Consider the following 21,757-nt stretch of genomic DNA (forward strand, 5'->3'; position numbering starts at 1 on the left):
ACAAGAGAAATACTTTTAAAATTAATAGCAGAACTTTATTTACTATCGTATAATGTAGTAGCTTGCGTCAGTGACTGTAGTTGCAGTAACATAAGTTTATGGAAAGAATTGAATGTGAATATCAATGAAACGTTTATTATGAATCAATTATTATTATCAATGAAACGTATATTAGAGATATAAATATGTGGTTCGACATTTTTAATAGCTATGCACCAAAAGGTTCTGTTCCAAGCAAAAATGGATATGGTGTAGACTTGGAATTACAAGAAGAACATTTAAATAAAATGATAAAAATAATCTCAACAATGAGAGCAAGTGGAAAAAATGCCCTCCAAATTTTCCAGAAAGGAATGATAATCTCAATGAAATCGCTAATTGATCTTTTTCAAGATATGAAATCGACTTTTGATATAAAATACATCTGCACTTAAATCAAGATTGTCTGGAAAATTTTTTTTTTTCAAATTAGAAGCCGGGGTCCTAATGAACATCCAAGCCCATTAAATGCTATATATAGGATTAGATTGATTATTTTAGGTAAGAATCCTGGTATTTTAGAGTCAAAAGTAAATACTACAGATCGAAGACAAGAGGAATATATTATACCCAAAGTTTTAGAGAAAGCACATGTAGAAGTATCAAGTGAAAATACAGACCAATATACTGAATGTAAAACTACTTTTTCTTCAAATAAATCTTCAGGAAACTCTACATGCAATCTAGACTTTAACACAATCTCTGAAGAAACTTCCTACGATGCTCTCGAGTATATAGCAGGATATTTTGCCTATAAATATAAAGAAAAATACCCAAACTTAATTAATTCCACTAACAAAATTAAAAATCATCACAACTATAGCATTCCGTCATGGGTGCAACATTTATCTTATGGAGGGCTTATTAAACCTACTGATGAATGGCTAGCAAAAATTATAGAATGGAATAAATATTTCGAAATATATCACGATGAATCGTATAAAAAAGGCCCCGGAGTTGTACAGAATTAGTCAGTGGAAACAGTTTTACCTTTTACTTTAATAAAAGATTTTTGTAAATTAAGAACTATAATAAGAATTAATTATAGAAATCTTAAACAAGAAAACTATAAAATATTGAAAAGAATGCCTTCTGAAAATGGTGATTGTCGAAAAAAAATTAAAAAGTTAAGTAAGATAATCACATAATAAAAAATATAGCTCATTAATTTGTTAAATAAATATTAGACAAAAGACTTGTAAATTTATTGACGTACAGTACACTTCTTAAATCCGAAAATTTTACAGTAGTTTACATTTAGTAGTAATTTAATAATTAATTAAGAAATGATTTAATATTTTATCGTATTTTGTTATTTGAAAGAGCTGTCATGTTGAAGTAGAGGGCTTGCTGTGATGTCACATAAAGACAAGGTCACGCTAACAAATATACGGGATCTGGCTATCCTTGTAGTTTAAAGTCCTTGACGTTAATATAAGTTTATTTTTATGTAAATTTAATATTTATTTTTAAAGAAAATAATTATAAAACAGTAAACATCAAATATATTTATACAAATGTTTTTGTTTTGATAAGAAATGAAGAGCTTAAAATCTATTTTCGTTAATTGTGCTTAAAGAGTAGGATCCCGGTGTGATATGTCCCAGTGTTAAGGGAACGGAACCGGTTGACCACTGATGGACCGATCCTTCAAGTGCCCACAGGGCAGAAAGAGTCCAAAAATAAAAAAATAAAAAATAAAATTTTGTAAATGGTTAGCGGTTATTTTTAAATAAAAGTATTTATAATTTATTTTTTTTTCTTATATCCATTATAACGAAATAAATTATTCGATATGGACAGATTCGTTATAATGATATTTAAGGGAGAAATTGGTATCAAAAGCAAAGACTGGCAACACGTACTAAAGTTCAAGAAATAAAAATGGCTACTCCTTCGAGTGAAGAGTTACAAGTTAAAAGTAAAAGACCTTCGAGTAAGTTGAAACTAGAAATATTTATTCTAACGAATAAATCTATTCTAGTGTTGTTTAATTAATGTATTTTTCGTGAATTTTTTAAAAGTATTTTAACGTAAATGTAGCAGTTTTACATAATATAAATGCTGTCATTTAATATCAACATTTGTCATAGAATGTCGTATGATTGCAGTAGGATTGCAAAAGTAATTCCCGTTTTGTTTATGAAAAAGGCTTGCAGATGATTATTAAATGGCAGAACTCTTATGACTTATTAAGTCATAAGAGTTCTGCCATTAATTTATATTAATGCCATTAATAGGGGTTTATTTTTTAATCACCTTTTATATTTGATGAATTGAAGCTATTTAGTTTATGTATAATTTGTTAGAGGGCGGGAACCCCCAAACTGTAGAGCCCCCTTTGTAATCAAATAATGTCTAATGAACCACACCTGTAAGTGCGACCCTTCACGAGATATAGTCCCCCCAAAATCGGACCACACCGGGATATAGTTAATCGTGTGCTATGAACCAATTATGGTGTGTAGATAAAGAAAACACAAAAATGAACGTTTCAAGTTCTTCATCAGGTTTTTTAACGATTCCTCAATGGTTCTTCATTTTGTAATAAAACACCTCAGATGGTTGGAGGCTGTGCACATTTTTAAATCCAGTTTTACATCAACATGCATAAATTATAATGAAGAAATGGTTTTGTCAATGGCCTGGCAAGAGTTGATTGACAACGCGGTTTAGCCGTTTGTTGTGTCTTGGTAGAGCGACACTCTGCGCAGGTGCAACGTGGCTTTAATAACTTTTTCGAACTTATATTTGAACTCTTGTTCGAATTTTATTTCAAAACAAAGAACTGTCGAGAAATCGTTAAGAAATCTGATGATGAACTCGGAAGGAGTTCGAAAACATTCATTTTTGTTTGTTTTTGTTATCTACACACTGTAATTGGTTCAGAGTATGTGATTACCTGATTAAAGGAACTGACATCCTTGAGTGGGTGGGGTACTGATAGGTTAGTTCCCACCTCTCAACTTTCGGTCAACCTTGGGAAAATTTACATTCCTGTTTTCTGTTTTGTATACCAAACCCATCCATTTATGGGTATGATTGTTTTGTTTTGCTTTATTATTCAGTAATTATACTTTATTAATGTTTTGTTCTGAAGAGTTAAACTTTAACAGGTTCCAACAATATCTGACAGAGTTTTAAATCACTCTTGGATGTAGAAAAAATCTAAATAGAACTATGAATCCAAAGCAGTTTTTGGGAAATGATCTTTGAAAACCTGTTTCTTGTAGCACTGAAAGATTATTAGGATTGATAAAAATTAAAATAAATTGGAAAATATCTTAAAGTTAGTGCTCTTTTCATGAATGACTAAAAATGCTTATATGATGTGATATAATAATCCTTTTAATCCCATTCAATATCAAATACATTTTGTATTCAAATTCAATAGAGTAGTAATTGTTTCATTTTGAATAGGATAGATTTTCTTCTTCTAGTAAGCAAAGATGGGTTTGATCCCAATTGTATGCAAAAAGTTTAATATCAGTCGTCATTAACAAAATACTATAAACAATTCACATACCATTTATCACTGATAAATAAAAAGGATAACAAACCTTTGAATTATAGAACAATTTGAACATCTACTTTTAGTGGACTATTCTACTGTACTCAGAAAATAGGAGTTAAAGTTTAATGACATCCACCCCTTTAAATGGATGCATAGTTTGTATATTGAGGAGTGCATATAGTGATTTGAAAATCATTTAGAACATTAATTTGTTTTTGTAAGTGAATTTTATTTTAACTTTATCTAGTAAATTAATTCAAAATAATATAATTTTGATTGTCTATCAAGCCTTAACTTCATAAATTATACAACCTTGGCTTTGACTCTGAAAATCATTAATACAAATTTTCAATAAAATGAACTATTCCCTAGCAATTCATATTAACACAAGTTGACTGCACTTATAATTATTTTATGTGAATTGGATATTTTTATTACTAGTTTTTGAAAAACAGGGTTGCTTTACTTTGTCTCATTCTTTTCTGAGAATAATAATATAAAAATATCTTAAAGAATGAATGTACTATATTTCTAAATGTAAAGTATATTCTCTTAATAATTTAAGAAAATATACTTTACATTTAGAAAGCATATTGTTAGATCTTTATCCTAAATAGAACATTTGATAATATTCTTTCTCAGATTGTCTGATTTAATTCTGCTACTAATGATTAGTGATGGACAATACCAAAATTTCTCCTGATTCCAATTCTTTTGAATATTTCCTAAAGCTTATTTTAGTTTAGAAAAATTATATTTACATTACGAGCGTGGTCAATTCATTGATAAATCGAGCATAAGAATGGAAAATTATTGGGAAATTTGGAATCATCTTTTGAAAGAAACTCGAAAATCCTCTATATGTGGATATGCATGCTTTTATTGTGTACTAAAAAATAACTTTGTAATCTTATTTTGGATATAAAGTTAATATTGCAACACCGCCTTTGAAGAAATTATAGTTAATACCCTTTTACTCAAAGAATTATCCCATTGTGTCTTTAGAGTTGCCATCTTTGGAAACTGCTTTGTTGGCTGATGCCATGACTGGGGAGGAGGAGAAGGTAAATGAGAAAATGCACTTCTTTTTTACTATTTCTTGCAATCAGTATGCCATGTAAATGCATTATTCCATTGTATTTAACACTAAATGAGGTTCAGCAAATGATGCAACTAGCCAAGGAAATGCCATTATTACAAATTAACCAAGTTTTGAATTTATTCACCCAAGGCTAGGTTTTTCTAAATGTATGTACAATTGCATGAAATTTTTTTTGAGATAAAGAAGAATCAAATAAATGTATAGACCAGGGTGTCCAACCTTTTTGTTTCTCTGGGCTGCATTGGAAGAAGTCAATGAGTTTTGGGCCACAAGTATATATAATATATACTTGTGGCTCAATATACAAGTATATTTAAGGATTAACATGTCTAGATTATAATAATAAGTATTAAAACTTTATCACAAAACAGGATATTTTAAAAAATTACTTCTACAGACACTTTCAATTTTTACTTAGAAATAGATAAATTCATTTATTTGATAAAATGCAAATATTCGGTTTATTTGAGTCTCTGATTAATAAAAAGCGATGAAACACCATTTTAAAGTGCATTTTTATTCATCTAATATATTTATAAATGATATGTAGCCCCAAAAGTAGCCAAAGCTCCAAATGATATTTTTTTACATTAAACTAAAAAAAGTAGCCACATTTGGCACAATGTAGCCAAATCTTGTAACGCTGGAAGGAATACTAAATAAAGCTGGAGTTTTTATTCAAAGGATTATAGAGCCAAATTTGAAAAAAAGAAGAGAAAGGACAAAAGATAAAGAAGTGAGAAAGGTTGGAAAATTAAGACTCAATATTTGCCTAACACAGGGGTCGGCAACCTTTTGAGTCGGAAGAGCCAAAATTACAATTTACAAAATTTCAAAGTTTTTAAAGAGCCACAAAATTTTTTCTTGCCAACAATAAATAGTACTCGCATAAATACAGTAGAGCGTCGTTTATCCAAATCAATTGGGGACTGGGGTTGTTTGGATAACTTATTTTTGGAATAACGAATCATGTACGAAAAAATATATTAATTTATCCCATGTTGAAATTTCTCTCCATTGCGTGTCACTTCGCATTGAATTTTTGTCGATGTTAAGCCTAGCGAAGACTATTGTATCGTTAAAAATTATTTTTTTATTTTGTACAAACAAAATAAATTTATTGAAAAATATAAAAACAATAAAAAATTATACTTCAGATGTTAATTTAGTATCAAAAACGTAAAATATTTGAGTAGCCCGAGAAATAGCCGAAGATTGCAGCGCCACAGCACTAGCGAAAATTTAAATTTGCCAACTGGAATGCTTTCGGAAAACCAGCTTTCGGATAAACATCGCTCTACTGTAAAGTTTTTTGATAAAAAAAACTAATCTATTTATTCATAAGAAAAAATATCTATTTATTCATATATAAGTAGTGTTTTTCACAACAAATTAGATAATAGAAACATCCGACGACGGCATCATTCGAGAGCTTCCGACGGACTGACAACAGTGACGACGCATGTCACGGGGTCAGGGGTGCAGTGAAAAGTGAGTACAAGTGGCTGAGAGATAGAATCTGTGCCTAATCCTCGTTAATCGATTTAGAACGTTTTTTAAATTTTTTTTTTTGATAAAATAAATAATATTTGCATATGGAACTAAAGAGCCGCAGCTTCACATCCAAAGAGCCGCATGTGGCTCGCGAGCCGCAGGTTGCCGACCCCTGGCCTAACAGAAGAACTATTTAACCTTTCTGACAACTTTTTATCTTTTGTCCTTTCTCTCCTTTTGCCAAATTTGAACTTTTTATAAACTCATCAATGCTTTTACAACTGCATTTATTTGTGGAATACTTCTTTTTGCAATGACAGCATATATAGCCTTGCCCTCCACTTTTCAAATTAGTTGCAGTTGCTTCTCTCAGTGACATTTCTTGAGAAGAAATCTCATCTATGGAAAATAACTTTTCTTTACAAATTACGAACTGATTATGTTATTACGTGATTACGAACTGATCTGTTAATGGCGTCTTTTATTCGGATATCGCCGATGCCTTACCGACAACCCCTCTCATCCTCCACCACTCAACCTGACAAACCGATCCCCATCTTGCGGGATCAAAAGAAAAGAAAAAAAAAAAAACACTATTCAGTGACAAAGTGGTTGGTTTCTACCAAACCGTTGCATGGAAAAGAGGTACGACCTTGTCCTACCTCCGGCTACCCACAAAGGATTTGGTGATAGTCTGTCACCTCTCTGTCGACATCGGCTTCTCGGGTGTTGTTTTGACCTTCACCAAAGCTTATCTGTGCATGTGGACATACACCGGCGATTGTTCGAATGTATAATAATATAACCAAATATTCGGCCTTTCACCGACATATTTTGTATGTGTCGACATTCACCAGAGAATATCAACATTCTCTAATTTCGGTCTTTCACAGTAACATATATATTAATTTGTAAATTTATAATCATAATAAATTTTATAACAACTTTGTTATTTTTTTTTCTTAAAAAAATTTAAGATTTTTTTAATAAAAAAGGAAAATTACTGAATTTGTAGAGAACTTTTTGATGCATTAATTATAATTTTATCAAAATAATATTTAGTTATTTGATACTGAATTATTTAAGTTAAATCTTGCACTTGCTTTTGCAGTAAAATATAGTAATCAATAATCCAGAAAAAAATATGCTATTTTTTAATAAAATCCTATATGTAACTTGTTTTGTGGATTATAAGAATAGAGTTTGGAAATATTTAACATATTTACTGCTTCAATCATTTTATTAGTATGTGGCATGTAAATGTGTTCTTTGCATTACTGATTTCAATTGCTTTGTTAATTATCGTCACTTTTGAAAGATTAATGAAGTTGCAGCCAAAGTTTTCAATGTGATAGAATGCTGAGCATGATTCCACTGATATTCCAAATGCCATTGTCAAACTTCTAGGCTTACAGGAAGGTGGTGCTGAATGTTCGATGTACACATTTTTTCATTGAAAACATTGGCTGCAACCTCACTAATATTGCAGATTTTTAGTATTGAATGATTTATTTTTATGTTTGAGTTTCCATATTTATAAATATATGTTATGGTTGATATTGCTGCTGGTCATTAATATATTGAATATGTAAAAAGAATTAAAACATGGCCAAAACTTCTGTATTAATGTTTTATTTATGATTGTTCAAATAAAGATTTTACTCATATTGAAGACTTTGATTCATTATGTAGAACTTATTTCTATAAAATTGTGATTTTCAATTATACCAAATAGTAAAAAAATATCTGTATTCATTTTGTATTAATTTCCTACTATAATATTTTAGTTGATTTTGCAAACTATCTAATTGTTTTTATTAAAATACTTTTAAATATTTATATTCAGCAACTGTGAACATTTAAATGTATGTATGTATATATGTATGCATAATTCAAAAGTACACTTTATTTTTAAATTTTACAAGAAATCATGCATGTAGTAATGTTTGAAAAACAAAAAGTTCAATTAGAATTAGATACATAATTATTTAAATTATTTTTAAGTGTGTGTGTGTGTGTGTGTGCATGCACACGTATATTAGAGTTTCTACAATGGGATCCTGAGAAACCTGTGATCCCGGCTGTTTTTTAATGTGGGAAATCATGCAAATTTTTTAAAAATTTTTTTTTTTTTTTTTTCTTAAAAAAATTTAAGATTTTTTTAATAAAAAAGGAAAATTACTGAATTTGTAGAGAACTTTTTGATGCATTAATTATAATTTTATCAAAATAATATTTAGTTATTTGATACTGAATTATTTAAGTTAAATCTTGCACTTGCTTTTGCAGTAAAATATAGTAATCAATAATCCAGAAAAAAATATGCTATTTTTTAATAAAATCCTATATGTAACTTGTTTTGTGGATTATAAGAATAGAGTTTGGAAATATTTAACATATTTACTGCTTCAATCATTTTATTAGTATGTGGCATGTAAATGTGTTCTTTGCATTACTGATTTCAATTGCTTTGTTAATTATCGTCACTTTTGAAAGATTAATGAAGTTGCAGCCAAAGTTTTCAATGTGATAGAATGCTGAGCATGATTCCACTGATATTCCAAATGCCATTGTCAAACTTCTAGGCTTACAGGAAGGTGGTGCTGAATGTTCGATGTACACATTTTTTCATTGAAAACATTGGCTGCAACCTCACTAATATTGCAGATTTTTAGTATTGAATGATTTATTTTTATGTTTGAGTTTCCATATTTATAAATATATGTTATGGTTGATATTGCTGCTGGTCATTAATATATTGAATATGTAAAAAGAATTAAAACATGGCCAAAACTTCTGTATTAATGTTTTATTTATGATTGTTCAAATAAAGATTTTACTCATATTGAAGACTTTGATTCATTATGTAGAACTTATTTCTATAAAATTGTGATTTTCAATTATACCAAATAGTAAAAAAATATCTGTATTCATTTTGTATTAATTTCCTACTATAATATTTTAGTTGATTTTGCAAACTATCTAATTGTTTTTATTAAAATACTTTTAAATATTTATATTCAGCAACTGTGAACATTTAAATGTATGTATGTATATATGTATGCATAATTCAAAAGTACACTTTATTTTTAAATTTTACAAGAAATCATGCATGTAGTAATGTTTGAAAAACAAAAAGTTCAATTAGAATTAGATACATAATTATTTAAATTATTTTTAAGTGTGTGTGTGTGTGTGTGTGCATGCACACGTATATTAGAGTTTCTACAATGGGATCCTGAGAAACCTGTGATCCCGGCTGTTTTTTAATGTGGGAAATCATGCAAATTTTTTAAAAATTTAATTTTTTTTTCTTATTTTGTGTTAAAATTGAGGAAATTTTGCAAATAGAAAGTATAATTAACTCATAAACTGTCAGAATACATTTGTATTTATTAATTTTAAGCCTTTTGCTTCTGATAAAACCGTGTTGTAGTTTACTTTTCTTTATACAGACATAATAAAGTGACTTTTTTCAAAAAGTCACTTTACTGTGTCTGTATAAAGCAAAAAAAAATTTTTAAGCCTGTTTATTAGTTTTTTAAATTTTTGCTTATTATGGCATGTCACAGATTGTCAATAATCAATATGTTGCCTATTTGTGGCAGGACCCTAAAAATTCTTTACTTGTTGGAACCTGTAATATCTTGAATAATTGTGCCAATGCTGTCTTAATTTTTAGCCATGCCCAATAGCTTCAATAACTGCATTATATCAGGTTGTGCAAATTGGACCAGGATACAAACAAGTATAAAATATGAAGTACAAAGTTTTTCTTCATAAACTTGATTATATTAAAGCCAAATGAACTACCGTATTATCGGGCTATAAGCTTGATGCCATTATTAAAGTAGCCAAGGTAGACAAATCAAGAATATTAGACAGCAAAAGAAGTACTGTAATGCATCTCAAAAACGAACTAGAAATCTTTCAGGCTACAGGTGAAAAAACACACAACATTTGTCTTCTCTTAAATGCAGTAAAGATGATTCCACCCACATCAATTGAATCGAAAAGGGCATTCTTGTAGCAGGGCTTCTCATTACTAAAATAAGAACCAGATTGATTGATTGGAGTATTGACCATCTTTTCTTTTTAAAATCTTATAAAAATTTACAATAATATTTTGTATTGTGTTTTATTTAAATAATGAAAATTACCTTCTAACTTCAAAGTTTGGTGTAAGTTTATTTTTTTCTTTAAATTTTCAACTCAATTCAAAGGCATTTTTGTTATAAGCAGTTTCCAACAAACTTTAATAAATTTTTTCTCTTTCTGAAAATTTGTACGTAATTCAAAAGTAATTTTTTTATACATATTTTACACAGCATTATTATTATTATTATTATTTTGGAGGTTGCAAAATGGACATATTGAGATACTTAAAAATTTATTTTAAATTATTTTAATATTTTAAAGATTTATTTTATATCCTAAAAATAACTAATTATATCCTGGGATCCCAGGAAACAGTTTGCTTTTTCTCAGAATCCCAGGACAAGCAAAAGACTGGGAAATGAGAAATCGTATATATTTATTTACTTATTCATTCACATCTTATATATAAAGCAAATTGTAGCAAACCTATTAAGCAGAATAGTTTTTCTATACTAGAGAATTATATTGATTTTGTTTTTAAATTTTGATTGATTTTACATGATGATTTTTATGTATTTTACAGGTAGTGCCTTTAAACAACAAAAATTGCCAGCTTGGCAACCTATTTTGACTGCTGGAACAGTTCTTCCTACATTTTTTATTATAGGTTTAGCATTTATACCCATTGGTATAGGTCTATTGGTTTCATCTAATGAAGTAAGTTTAGTGTGTTTGTTTTTTAATTATTATGATCTGTATAAAGTATCAAATACAGTTGTTTTACTTTACTTGTGAACTATCAATATTATAATTCAGTAATCATTTTTATGGAATAAGTATTAGTAGATTAACCCCGTAATATGTTATATATATTAAGAAGTTAATGGCTAAAGCTATAAGTACTCATTCTATTGTGAATACACATGTGTGTTTAATGGACTTGAAATTATTGAGTCAATAGATTTTTGTGAAAAAATGTTCAAAATAATTAAATGCCAAACAGATTTCTTCCATAAAAATAAATGCTCTCTTCATTGGCAATGTGTACAATGTCTAAATGACCTTGAATGGACTTACAATAAATCAAATGTATAATTGGTGAAACTGGAACTTCCACTTGGGCATGGAAACTTTGTTATAAACGTGTAATATGATCGAAGATTTTGAATTAAATGATATTTTTGCAGGTCACTGGACCAAATAATGTCTGAATTAAAATATATGCAAAATCCTATTCTCTTGGCTGGGGACTAGTCTTGACTTTGAATTATCTGATATTGAAATAAGATTTTGCTGTATTGTGATATAATAGTTGAAGATTATATTTTTTATATTGAGTGTTATCTTTATCTACATCATAAATTTATAACATAACAACAACAACAAAAGTATAATTTACCAAGGCTTAAGATGGAATTGATGCAAAATTCATGTAACAGAAATTAAAAAATATTTCTAAAAGAGTTATAAATTAACTCCTTTAACTTTTGGAGCTTCAAAACAGTTTTCTGCAATGGGAGTAGCTGGGTAGTGAAGAACAGGGCCTGGTGTGTTCAGAACAGACCACTTGTGCAAACTTTTTGATATTCTCTGACTTTACTGATTTGATCTCAGATATCCAGAACAGCAGATTGATGCTTTTGGGTGCATTGCCTGGTAAAGTTGCTCTAATACAGCAGGCTAAGCAAACTAATGATATAGATTGTTTCATTTGAAATGGACCAAGCCATTGGCTTGCCTATCCAGCTGTATTAAAGCCACTTTACCAGGCATAGTGTACTTTGTCTTGGTCATTTGCATGTAGCAATTTTCAAATGAGCAAATTAATCATTGTTTATAAGTTTTATTAAACATTATTGTACAAATAATTAGTCAAATTTATTAGAAATATTTTTAATAAAATTTTGTTTATAAGGTATAAATATTGTTTAGGTAGAAGAACATGAAGTGTGGTATACAAATTGCACAAATGAGAAAAATGAATCTTGTGCTGATGTAATAGCTAAGGACATCAAAAGTCAGTGCAGATGTAATTTAACATTTCAATTGCCAAATTTTAAGGTAAGAATTTTAATGATTTTTGATTAGCATCATTATTAATATAAGTAATGATGCACTTGGAACCAAATTACGGCGTGCTACAAAAAACATCAGAAAAAACGAATGTTTTCAAACCCCTTCTGGGCTCTACATCAGATTTTTAACCGTTCCTAGATTAATATTCAATTATGGAATGGTTTAAGTAAGAGTTTGATTATAATGTTAGTTTTTTTTATGTTTTTGTATCACGCTGTAATTTGGTTCCGAGTGCATCATTATCATTAATTCGGTATGGTGAGTAAGTAGATATTTATTATTATAAGATTAAAATTTAAGGATTGCTTTAACAATTTGTTTAATCACTGACTTTATTATAATAGTTTTGAAAATACGGAATAAATTTTTTTAATTTACTAAAAAAGTTTAAGTAAAAGTAAGATTAACTTCAAACTATATGTTTTTGTTATTTAGTTTGCTATTAATCAGATAAATGAAAAAATTGTATTTCATTAGATTATGTTCAATACAGAAATTAATGATCAAGCAGATTTCTCATTAAAAGTAAACAGAATTACTATTTCATAATTTAATTTTTAGTAGCTATTTCTAAAATTATTAGTTTGTCTAAAATTATGTAATTTGTTTATTACAAGACTAGCTGTTACCCACGACTTCGCACATGGGGATTTTGCAAGCAAACCCCATTTATATTTAGTATTTCAACAACCATAGTACATTCACTGCCAAAAGTTAAACACAGAGTGGTAAACTGCGAAAAAATCAACAAATACAGCTGTGATTGACACAAAATGCGGCAGGACAGTAGCAAATATGTTTATGCATGAAACAACACAAAGAATTACATAGAAAAATGAAAACAATATTGAATTTTCATAAAGTATAAGAAGAAATCATATTGGAATCATTAACAAAAAGATGTTTAAATCCAAAACAAACAAACAAAACTGACATTAATAGGGTAAATGTTCACCCCTTATCCTTACACAAAGTTTACAGCATGTAACCATGCTTTCCATGAGATGATCAATCAAATCACTCCAGAGTCAAATAAGTGCCATTCCTCCTGTAGAGCAGTTTGCAACTCTATGAGAGTGGCAGGGGGTGGGAAACGTGCACACATAGCACAGCCGAGGGCATCCCAAAGATTCTCAATGGGATTGAGGTCTGGTGAATACGCCAGCCAATCCATACGTGCTATTCCTCATTTTTGAGGTAGTCGTCAACGAGGGCAGTGCATTATCATCCATTAAAACAAAAGCAGGACCAACTGCTGCAGCATACAATTTCACAATGGGTTCAAGGACTTCATCCCGATACCGGACAGCCATCACAGAACCCCCTCAATAGATGTGCAGGTCAGTTTGATATCCCAACGAAATGCCTGTCCACACCATAATGCTTCCACCTTGGAATGCGTGATGCTCGATGATGTTCTGGGGTTGATTGCGTGTGCCTTTTTCTTTCCATACTCTTACACATTTGTCATCTGACTCCAGGGAAAATTGCGACTCATCTGTGAACATAACGTTGCCCAATCAGACACAGTCCAATTCACATCTTTCTGACACCACTTTAATCGTATGCCTCTGGATTGGACGGATAGTGGAACACAAACTCGTGGTACCCAGGCGTACCGTCCGTTCATGTGTAGCCTTCGGCACACAGTAGTAGCAGATATCATTTTACCAATGGCTGCTGCAACTATCAATGTCACACGTGTAGAGGTTGCTCTTCGATTCCGCTTGGCTACAACAGCATTATAGCATCTTCTGCAGAGGTCATAATTCTTGGGCGACCGGCCACAGATCTCCAGACAACTGTTTGGCTTGTTTGGAATTGTTTCCATAACCGTGAAATGACGGAATGATGAACGCCAAAGAAAAGAGCAACATCTGTGATTGATTGTCCTGCTTCAAGGCGTACCACACACCTGCCAGCACTCACTGTATGTCATTCGTCTTCTGGAAGTCATTGAAACATGTCAGTCATGCACACTAATTGTATGACAGTTCTCCGCATTTTTTTCTCGGCACTTACATGCAACTCTTCTCACATTTCAGAAGGCTGGCTTCTTATATGACTGCCAGTTTTGCATATTTTGCAACATGTAACCGTGATTTATAGTAATGTAACATATTTGCATACTTCCACCTACCTCTGCAGCAAATTGCAGCCTCTCAAATGCCGATTTCTTTCCAGACATGAATATTTTCTGCTCCGTGCTTAACTTTTGGCAGTGAGTGTAATTGTTATATAACACCTACCACTGAGAATGATGAGAATTGCTGAGAATCAAACAAACTGTTTTCAATTTGATCAATTTTCTGGAATGTGTCACAATTGTTCTATAATTGAACCAATATGCAATAACAAATTCAAATTTAAAACGGTTTGAACATTTGGTTAAAAAATTGAAATATATAAAAATATTTATAACATTGTCTGAAAGGTTATCAATTTAATACAATTTAATAATTTAATCAATGAAGACTAAACGTAATTGAAAACAAAAAATTGCTTCTAAAATAGTACAGTAGAAGCCGTTCTTCAGGTTAAGCCTTAATCCTCTCCCTCTCCTCTGCAGGGGAATTTCAAAAAATCCCTTCTTAGTGTGTGTTTTTATGATGTAACCTAACTGTGTACCAAATTTCACATCTTTAGGTTCAGTGGTTTGCTCTGGCAATGATGAATCAATCAGTCATATATTTAAGTAATTTTATATATTTAGATGATTTTCAATCAAGCTTAGTTTTAGTGCTTCAATATAAAGCCAAGCTTGCTTAATGCCAAAAAATTGATATGAACAGGTCTTATTTAATTTCTCACTAGCTATTTAATTTCAAAAATGGGTTCTGCTACAACAAACCTCAGCTTAAACAAATTTATAGCTTGGTCCAAATTTATACACACTAAAAAAATGTACAGATTTTGTTAAAAGACTCATAGTTTAATGTGTGCTGATGTTTTGATTGATTTAAGATTTCTTTTTTATTTCAGAAAGAAGTATACATGTATTATGGTTTGACAAACTACTATCAAAACCATCGTCGTTATGTGAAATCTCGGGATGATGCTCAACTTGTAGGAAAGACTCTTGAGGGAAGTCGGGATTGCGCCCCTTTCCAAAAGTTTAAAAATTCTTCTGTTGAATATTCTATTGCTCCTTGTGGTGCAATTGCTAACAGTCTCTTCAATGGTAAATATGTTATAATAAAGAATATTACATTTTTTGAAAATGAGTTTAAATTGTCTTTTAAGAGTTAAAAATCAATTTAAGTTAAAAAAAAAAATTACATTTTTGCTTATTTAATTATTATATTATAAATATTAGGTGTGATCAAATGAAACCAGTTCATGTGGTGTTACATATGTGCCTGCTGTCATTTAAGGGAATTGCAGATTTCCAAATGCTGATGTGTGTTGTTTTTTAAATAAGCTAGTGAGAAGTAGTATTAGAAGTAGTGTGATATTTTGTAGCTGTTTCAATATACTGAGTATCATAAAAAAAAAAAACAGTGAAATTCACAGGAGAATGTATGCTATTTATGGAGACAAATGTCTCCATAAATAGCATACATTCTCCTGTGTTATTGTTGTTTGTTAGAATTATGATTTTGTTTCTAGAGTTTAAATAACTATACAATATAAACAATGCATAGCATTATCTGCAGACACTAAACAACCTTCATTATGTTGTTAAAACAAAATGCTGGAAGAGGACCAAGTGCTTGCTTGTCTCCACAGTAATTCATATCTGCATGTTGCTGTCACTACTAAATAGATACTTCATGGAAAGAGGTGAGATGTTCTGGAGTATCCTCCATACAGTCTCAACTATTGTTACATGACTATTTCTTGTTTGGACCACTTAAGAAAACTTTGTCAGGCAGTTTTACAATGATGATGACATGAAGGCCACTGAGTGGTTTAAAGGACAGGAATTCTCCTTTATGGACAGCATTTGGCAACTGCCAAAATGTTGAGATTCCTGTTTGCAGGCAAATGGTAACTTTTTCAATGTGCATTAACTTATACTGCTGTGGACATATTCTTCTGTACAGTTATCCTACTTATAGCTGCTGAGTGAATTTCATTTGATCAATTCTAATATATAAATAACTGTGCAAGTAATACACAGTTATTTATTACTTAACACAAATGACATGTTATGTATTTAACTACAATGCTTTACCTGTAGTTAAATACATAACATGTCATTTGTGTTATGTTTTAGTTTGTTGTTGTATTGAAAAACCACACCAGTTTTAACTTATAACAGTATTTAACTTATAACTAATACTGTGTGTAAGCAAAAAATATTTGCTGTTATGATGTAAAATGATGAACGTAAAAAGTGAGTTGATTTGAATATTTCAATCAAAAATATGTACTATATTTTTCACATTTGGTTGACATGGTTAAAATTCTGACTTTTCATAATTTTTTTTTTTTTTTTTTGCATAGTTTGTATTATAAACATTTTTAAAATTAGAACAGATATAATTGGGATTTTTTACAATTTTAATGTTTTTGTTTTGTTTGCTATTCAAAAATGTGAAATCTTTTTCTGGAGTAAATACTTAATGATATAATTTAATTAATATATAAATTTTAATCTGCTTATTGTTCTTTGTTTGGTTATAGTTGTCATTATCTTCAGATAAATAGGCATTTTTAAGCAGTCTTTTTGTACTATCAACCTGAGATGGTTGCTATTGTGCAATCATTTTCAGTTTCAATGTTTAATGAGCACTTTATAACGTTAATCAATTTTTAATCATTATTTGCTTGCAGTATATTACCATAATTTGCTATGCATAACCTGCATTAGCATGTACCCCAACAAAAATTATGAGAATGAAAATAAAAATGTAATGTAACTTATATCACTGTCTATTCTCACCTCCAAAGTTACCATTGCACACGTCACTTAACCCATATGAAGTTTGAAAGGTATTTCAGATATTCCAGTTTTTTCTGTTTTAAATTAATACCCAATCTCCATAAAGCACCATAACTTGCTGAGATTATTTATTTTTATATAAACTAATGTTTTCAACCTATTCAATAGGCTATCCTCAAGTTTCACATAACTTTTGGAACAACAGTTAAAAGTGTTCCAAAATAGAACATTGAAAATTTAAACTGAAAAAATAACGGAAAAATATACATGCAAAAATATAATACATTAACCCCTTTTGAGCCGCCCATTTTTTTAGAATTTTTAATTAAGCATAAAAAATACTTAAAACTGAAAAAAAACGAAAGAAATGCGTTAATTTTGAAGAAAAAGCTTCAAATTTTATTTTCCTTTGTCACGTCTTNACTTGATTATATTAAAGCCAAATGAACTACCGTATTATCGGGCTATAAGCTTGATGCCATTATTAAAGTAGCCAAGGTAGACAAATCAAGAATATTAGACAGCAAAAGAAGTACTGTAATGCATCTCAAAAACGAACTAGAAATCTTTCAGGCTACAGGTGAAAAAACACACAACATTTGTCTTCTCTTAAATGCAGTAAAGATGATTCCACCCACATCAATTGAATCGAAAAGGGCATTCTTGTAGCAGGGCTTCTCATTACTAAAATAAGAACCAGATTGATTGATTGGAGTATTGACCATCTTTTCTTTTTAAAATCTTATAAAAATTTACAATAATATTTTGTATTGTGTTTTATTTAAATAATGAAAATTACCTTCTAACTTCAAAGTTTGGTGTAAGTTTATTTTTTTCTTTAAATTTTCAACTCAATTCAAAGGCATTTTTGTTATAAGCAGTTTCCAACAAACTTTAATAAATTTTTTCTCTTTCTGAAAATTTGTACGTAATTCAAAAGTAATTTTTTTATACATATTTTACACAGCATTATTATTATTATTATTATTTTGGAGGTTGCAAAATGGACATATTGAGATACTTAAAAATTTATTTTAAATTATTTTAATATTTTAAAGATTTATTTTATATCCTAAAAATAACTAATTATATCCTGGGATCCCAGGAAACAGTTTGCTTTTTCTCAGAATCCCAGGACAAGCAAAAGACTGGGAAATGAGAAATCGTATATATTTATTTACTTATTCATTCACATCTTATATATAAAGCAAATTGTAGCAAACCTATTAAGCAGAATAGTTTTTCTATACTAGAGAATTATATTGATTTTGTTTTTAAATTTTGATTGATTTTACATGATGATTTTTATGTATTTTACAGGTAGTGCCTTTAAACAACAAAAATTGCCAGCTTGGCAACCTATTTTGACTGCTGGAACAGTTCTTCCTACATTTTTTATTATAGGTTTAGCATTTATACCCATTGGTATAGGTCTATTGGTTTCATCTAATGAAGTAAGTTTAGTGTGTTTGTTTTTTAATTATTATGATCTGTATAAAGTATCAAATACAGTTGTTTTACTTTGCTTGTGAACTATCAATATTATAATTCAGTAATCATTTTTATGGAATAAGTATTAGTAGATTAACCCCGTAATATGTTATATATATTAAGAAGTTAATGGCTAAAGCTATAAGTACTCATTCTATTGTGAATACACATGTGTGTTTAATGGACTTGAAATTATTGAGTCAATAGATTTTTGTGAAAAAATGTTCAAAATAATTAAATGCCAAACAGATTTCTTCCATAAAAATAAATGCTCTCTTCATTGGCAATGTGTACAATGTCTAAATGACCTTGAATGGACTTACAATAAATCAAATGTATAATTGGTGAAACTGGAACTTCCACTTGGGCATGGAAACTTTGTTATAAACGTGTAATATGATCGAAGATTTTGAATTAAATGATATTTTTGCAGGTCACTGGACCAAATAATGTCTGAATTAAAATATATGCAAAATCCTATTCTCTTGGCTGGGGACTAGTCTTGACTTTGAATTATCTGATATTGAAATAAGATTTTGCTGTATTGTGATATAATAGTTGAAGATTATATTTTTTATATTGAGTGTTATCTTTATCTACATCATAAATTTATAACATAACAACAACAACAAAAGTATAATTTACCAAGGCTTAAGATGGAATTGATGCAAAATTCATGTAACAGAAATTAAAAAATATTTCTAAAAGAGTTATAAATTAACTCCTTTAACTTTTGGAGCTTCAAAACAGTTTTCTACAATGGGAGTAGCTGGGTAGTGAAGAACAGGGCCTGGTGTGTTCAGAACAGACCACTTGTGCAAACTTTTTGATATTCTCTGACTTTACTGATTTGATCTCAGATATCCAGAACAGCAGATTGATGCTTTTGGGTGCATTGCCTGGTAAAGTTGCTCTAATACAGCAGGCTAAGCAAACTAATGATATAGATTGTTTCATTTGAAATGGACCAAGCCATTGGCTTGCCTATCCAGCTGTATTAAAGCCACTTTACCAGGCATAGTGTACTTTGTCTTGGTCATTTGCATGTAGCAATTTTCAAATGAGCAAATTAATCATTGTTTATAAGTTTTATTAAACATTATTGTACAAATAATTAGTCAAATTTATTAGAAATATTTTTAATAAAATTTTGTTTATAAGGTATAAATATTGTTTAGGTAGAAGAACATGAAGTGTGGTATACAAATTGCACAAATGAGAAAAATGAATCTTGTGCTGATGTAATAGCTAAGGACATCAAAAGTCAGTGCAGATGTAATTTAACATTTCAATTGCCAAATTTTAAGGTAAGAATTTTAATGATTTTTGATTAGCATCATTATTAATATAAGTAATGATGCACTTGGAACCAAATTACGGCGTGCTACAAAAAACATCAGAAAAAACGAATGTTTTCAAACCCCTTCTGGACTCTACATCAGATTTTTAACCGTTCCTAGATTAATATTCAATTATGGAATGGTTTAAGTAAGAGTTTGATTATAATGTTCGTTTTTTTTATGTTTTTGTATCACGCTGTAATTTGGTTCCGAGTGCATCATTATCATTAATTCGGTATGGTGAGTAAGTAGATATTTATTATTATAAGATTAAAATTTAAGGATTGCTTTAACAATTTGTTTAATCACTGACTTTATTATAATAGTTTTGAAAATACGGAATAAATTTTTTTAATTTACTAAAAAAGTTTAAGTAAAAGTAAGATTAACTTCAAACTATATGTTTTTGTTATTTAGTTTGCTATTAATCAGATAAATGAAAAAATTGTATTTCATTGGATTATGTTCAATACAGAAATTAATGATCAAGCAGATTTCTCATTAAAAGTAAACAGAATTACTATTTCATAATTTAATTTTTAGTAGCTATTTCTAAAATTATTAGTTTGTCTAAAATTATGTAATTTGTTTATTACAAGACTAGCTGTTACCCACGACTTCGCACATGGGGATTTTGCAAGCAAACCCCATTTATATTTAGTATTTCAACAACCATAGTACATTCACTGCCAAAAGTTAAACACAGAGTGGTAAACTGCGAAAAAATCAACAAATACAGCTGTGATTGACACAAAATGCGGCAGGACAGTAGCAAATATGTTTATGCATGAAACAACACAAAGAATTACATAGAAAAATGAAAACAATATTGAATTTTCATACAGTATAAGAAGAAATCATATTGGAATCATTAACAAAAAGATGTTTAAATCCAAAACAAACAAACAAAACTGACATTAATAGGGTAAATGTTCACCCCTTATCCTTACACAAAGTTTACAGCATGTAACCATGCTTTCCATGAGATGATCAATCAAATCACTCCAGAGTCAAATAAGTGCCATTCCTCCTGTAGAGCAGTTTGCAACTCTATGAGAGTGGCAGGGGGTGGGAAACGTGCACACATAGCACAGCCGAGGGCATCCCAAAGATTCTCAATGGGATTGAGGTCTGGTGAATACGCCAGCCAATCCATACGTGCTATTCCTCATTTTTGAGGTAGTCGTCAACGAGGGCAGTGCATTATCATCCATTAAAACAAAAGCAGGACCAACTGCTGCAGCATACAATTTCACAATGGGTTCAAGGACTTCATATCGATACCGAACAGCCGTCACAGAACCCCTCCATAAATGTGCAGGTTGGTGCGATATCCCAACGAAATGCCTGCCCACACGAAATGCTTCCACCTCGGAATGCGTGATGCTCGATGATGTTCTGGGTCCTATTGCGTGTGCCTTTTTCTCTCTATACTCTTACACATTTGTCATCTGGCTCCAGGAAAAATCGTAACTCATCCATAAACATAATGTTACCCCAATCAGACACAGTCCAATTCACATGTTGCCGACACCACTTTAATCGTGTGCCTTTAGATTGGACGGATAGTGGAACACAAACTCGTAGTACCTGGGTATACAGTCCGTTCATGTGTAGCCTTCAGTGCACAGTAGTAGCAGATACTGTTTTACCAATGGCTGCTGCAACCATCGATGTCACACGTGTAGAGATCGCTCTTCGATTCCGCTAGGCTA

General features: G+C 30.1%; 1 protein-coding gene across 1 annotated transcript in view; it reads left to right on the forward strand.

Moving 5' to 3' along the window:
- The first annotated feature begins 1,870 nt into the window (after positions 1-1,870).
- Positions 1,871-21,757, forward strand: part of LOC111619535 (cell cycle control protein 50A-like) — a 42,686-nt gene continuing 22,799 nt past the window's right edge. The window contains exons 1-4 of the mRNA XM_023361274.1: positions 1,871-1,975; positions 10,831-10,964; positions 12,180-12,308; positions 15,306-15,504. Coding sequence (XP_023217042.1) covers positions 1,924-1,975; positions 10,831-10,964; positions 12,180-12,308; positions 15,306-15,504 — 514 coding nt within the window. The 5' untranslated portion in view covers positions 1,871-1,923. The remainder of the gene's footprint in view (positions 1,976-10,830; positions 10,965-12,179; positions 12,309-15,305; positions 15,505-21,757) is intronic.

The sequence above is a fragment of the Centruroides sculpturatus genome, unplaced genomic scaffold (assembly GCF_000671375.1).
Source record: "Centruroides sculpturatus isolate CEXI.00-Female unplaced genomic scaffold, Cexi_2.0 scaffold179, whole genome shotgun sequence".
Taxonomy (NCBI): domain Eukaryota; kingdom Metazoa; phylum Arthropoda; class Arachnida; order Scorpiones; family Buthidae; genus Centruroides; species Centruroides sculpturatus.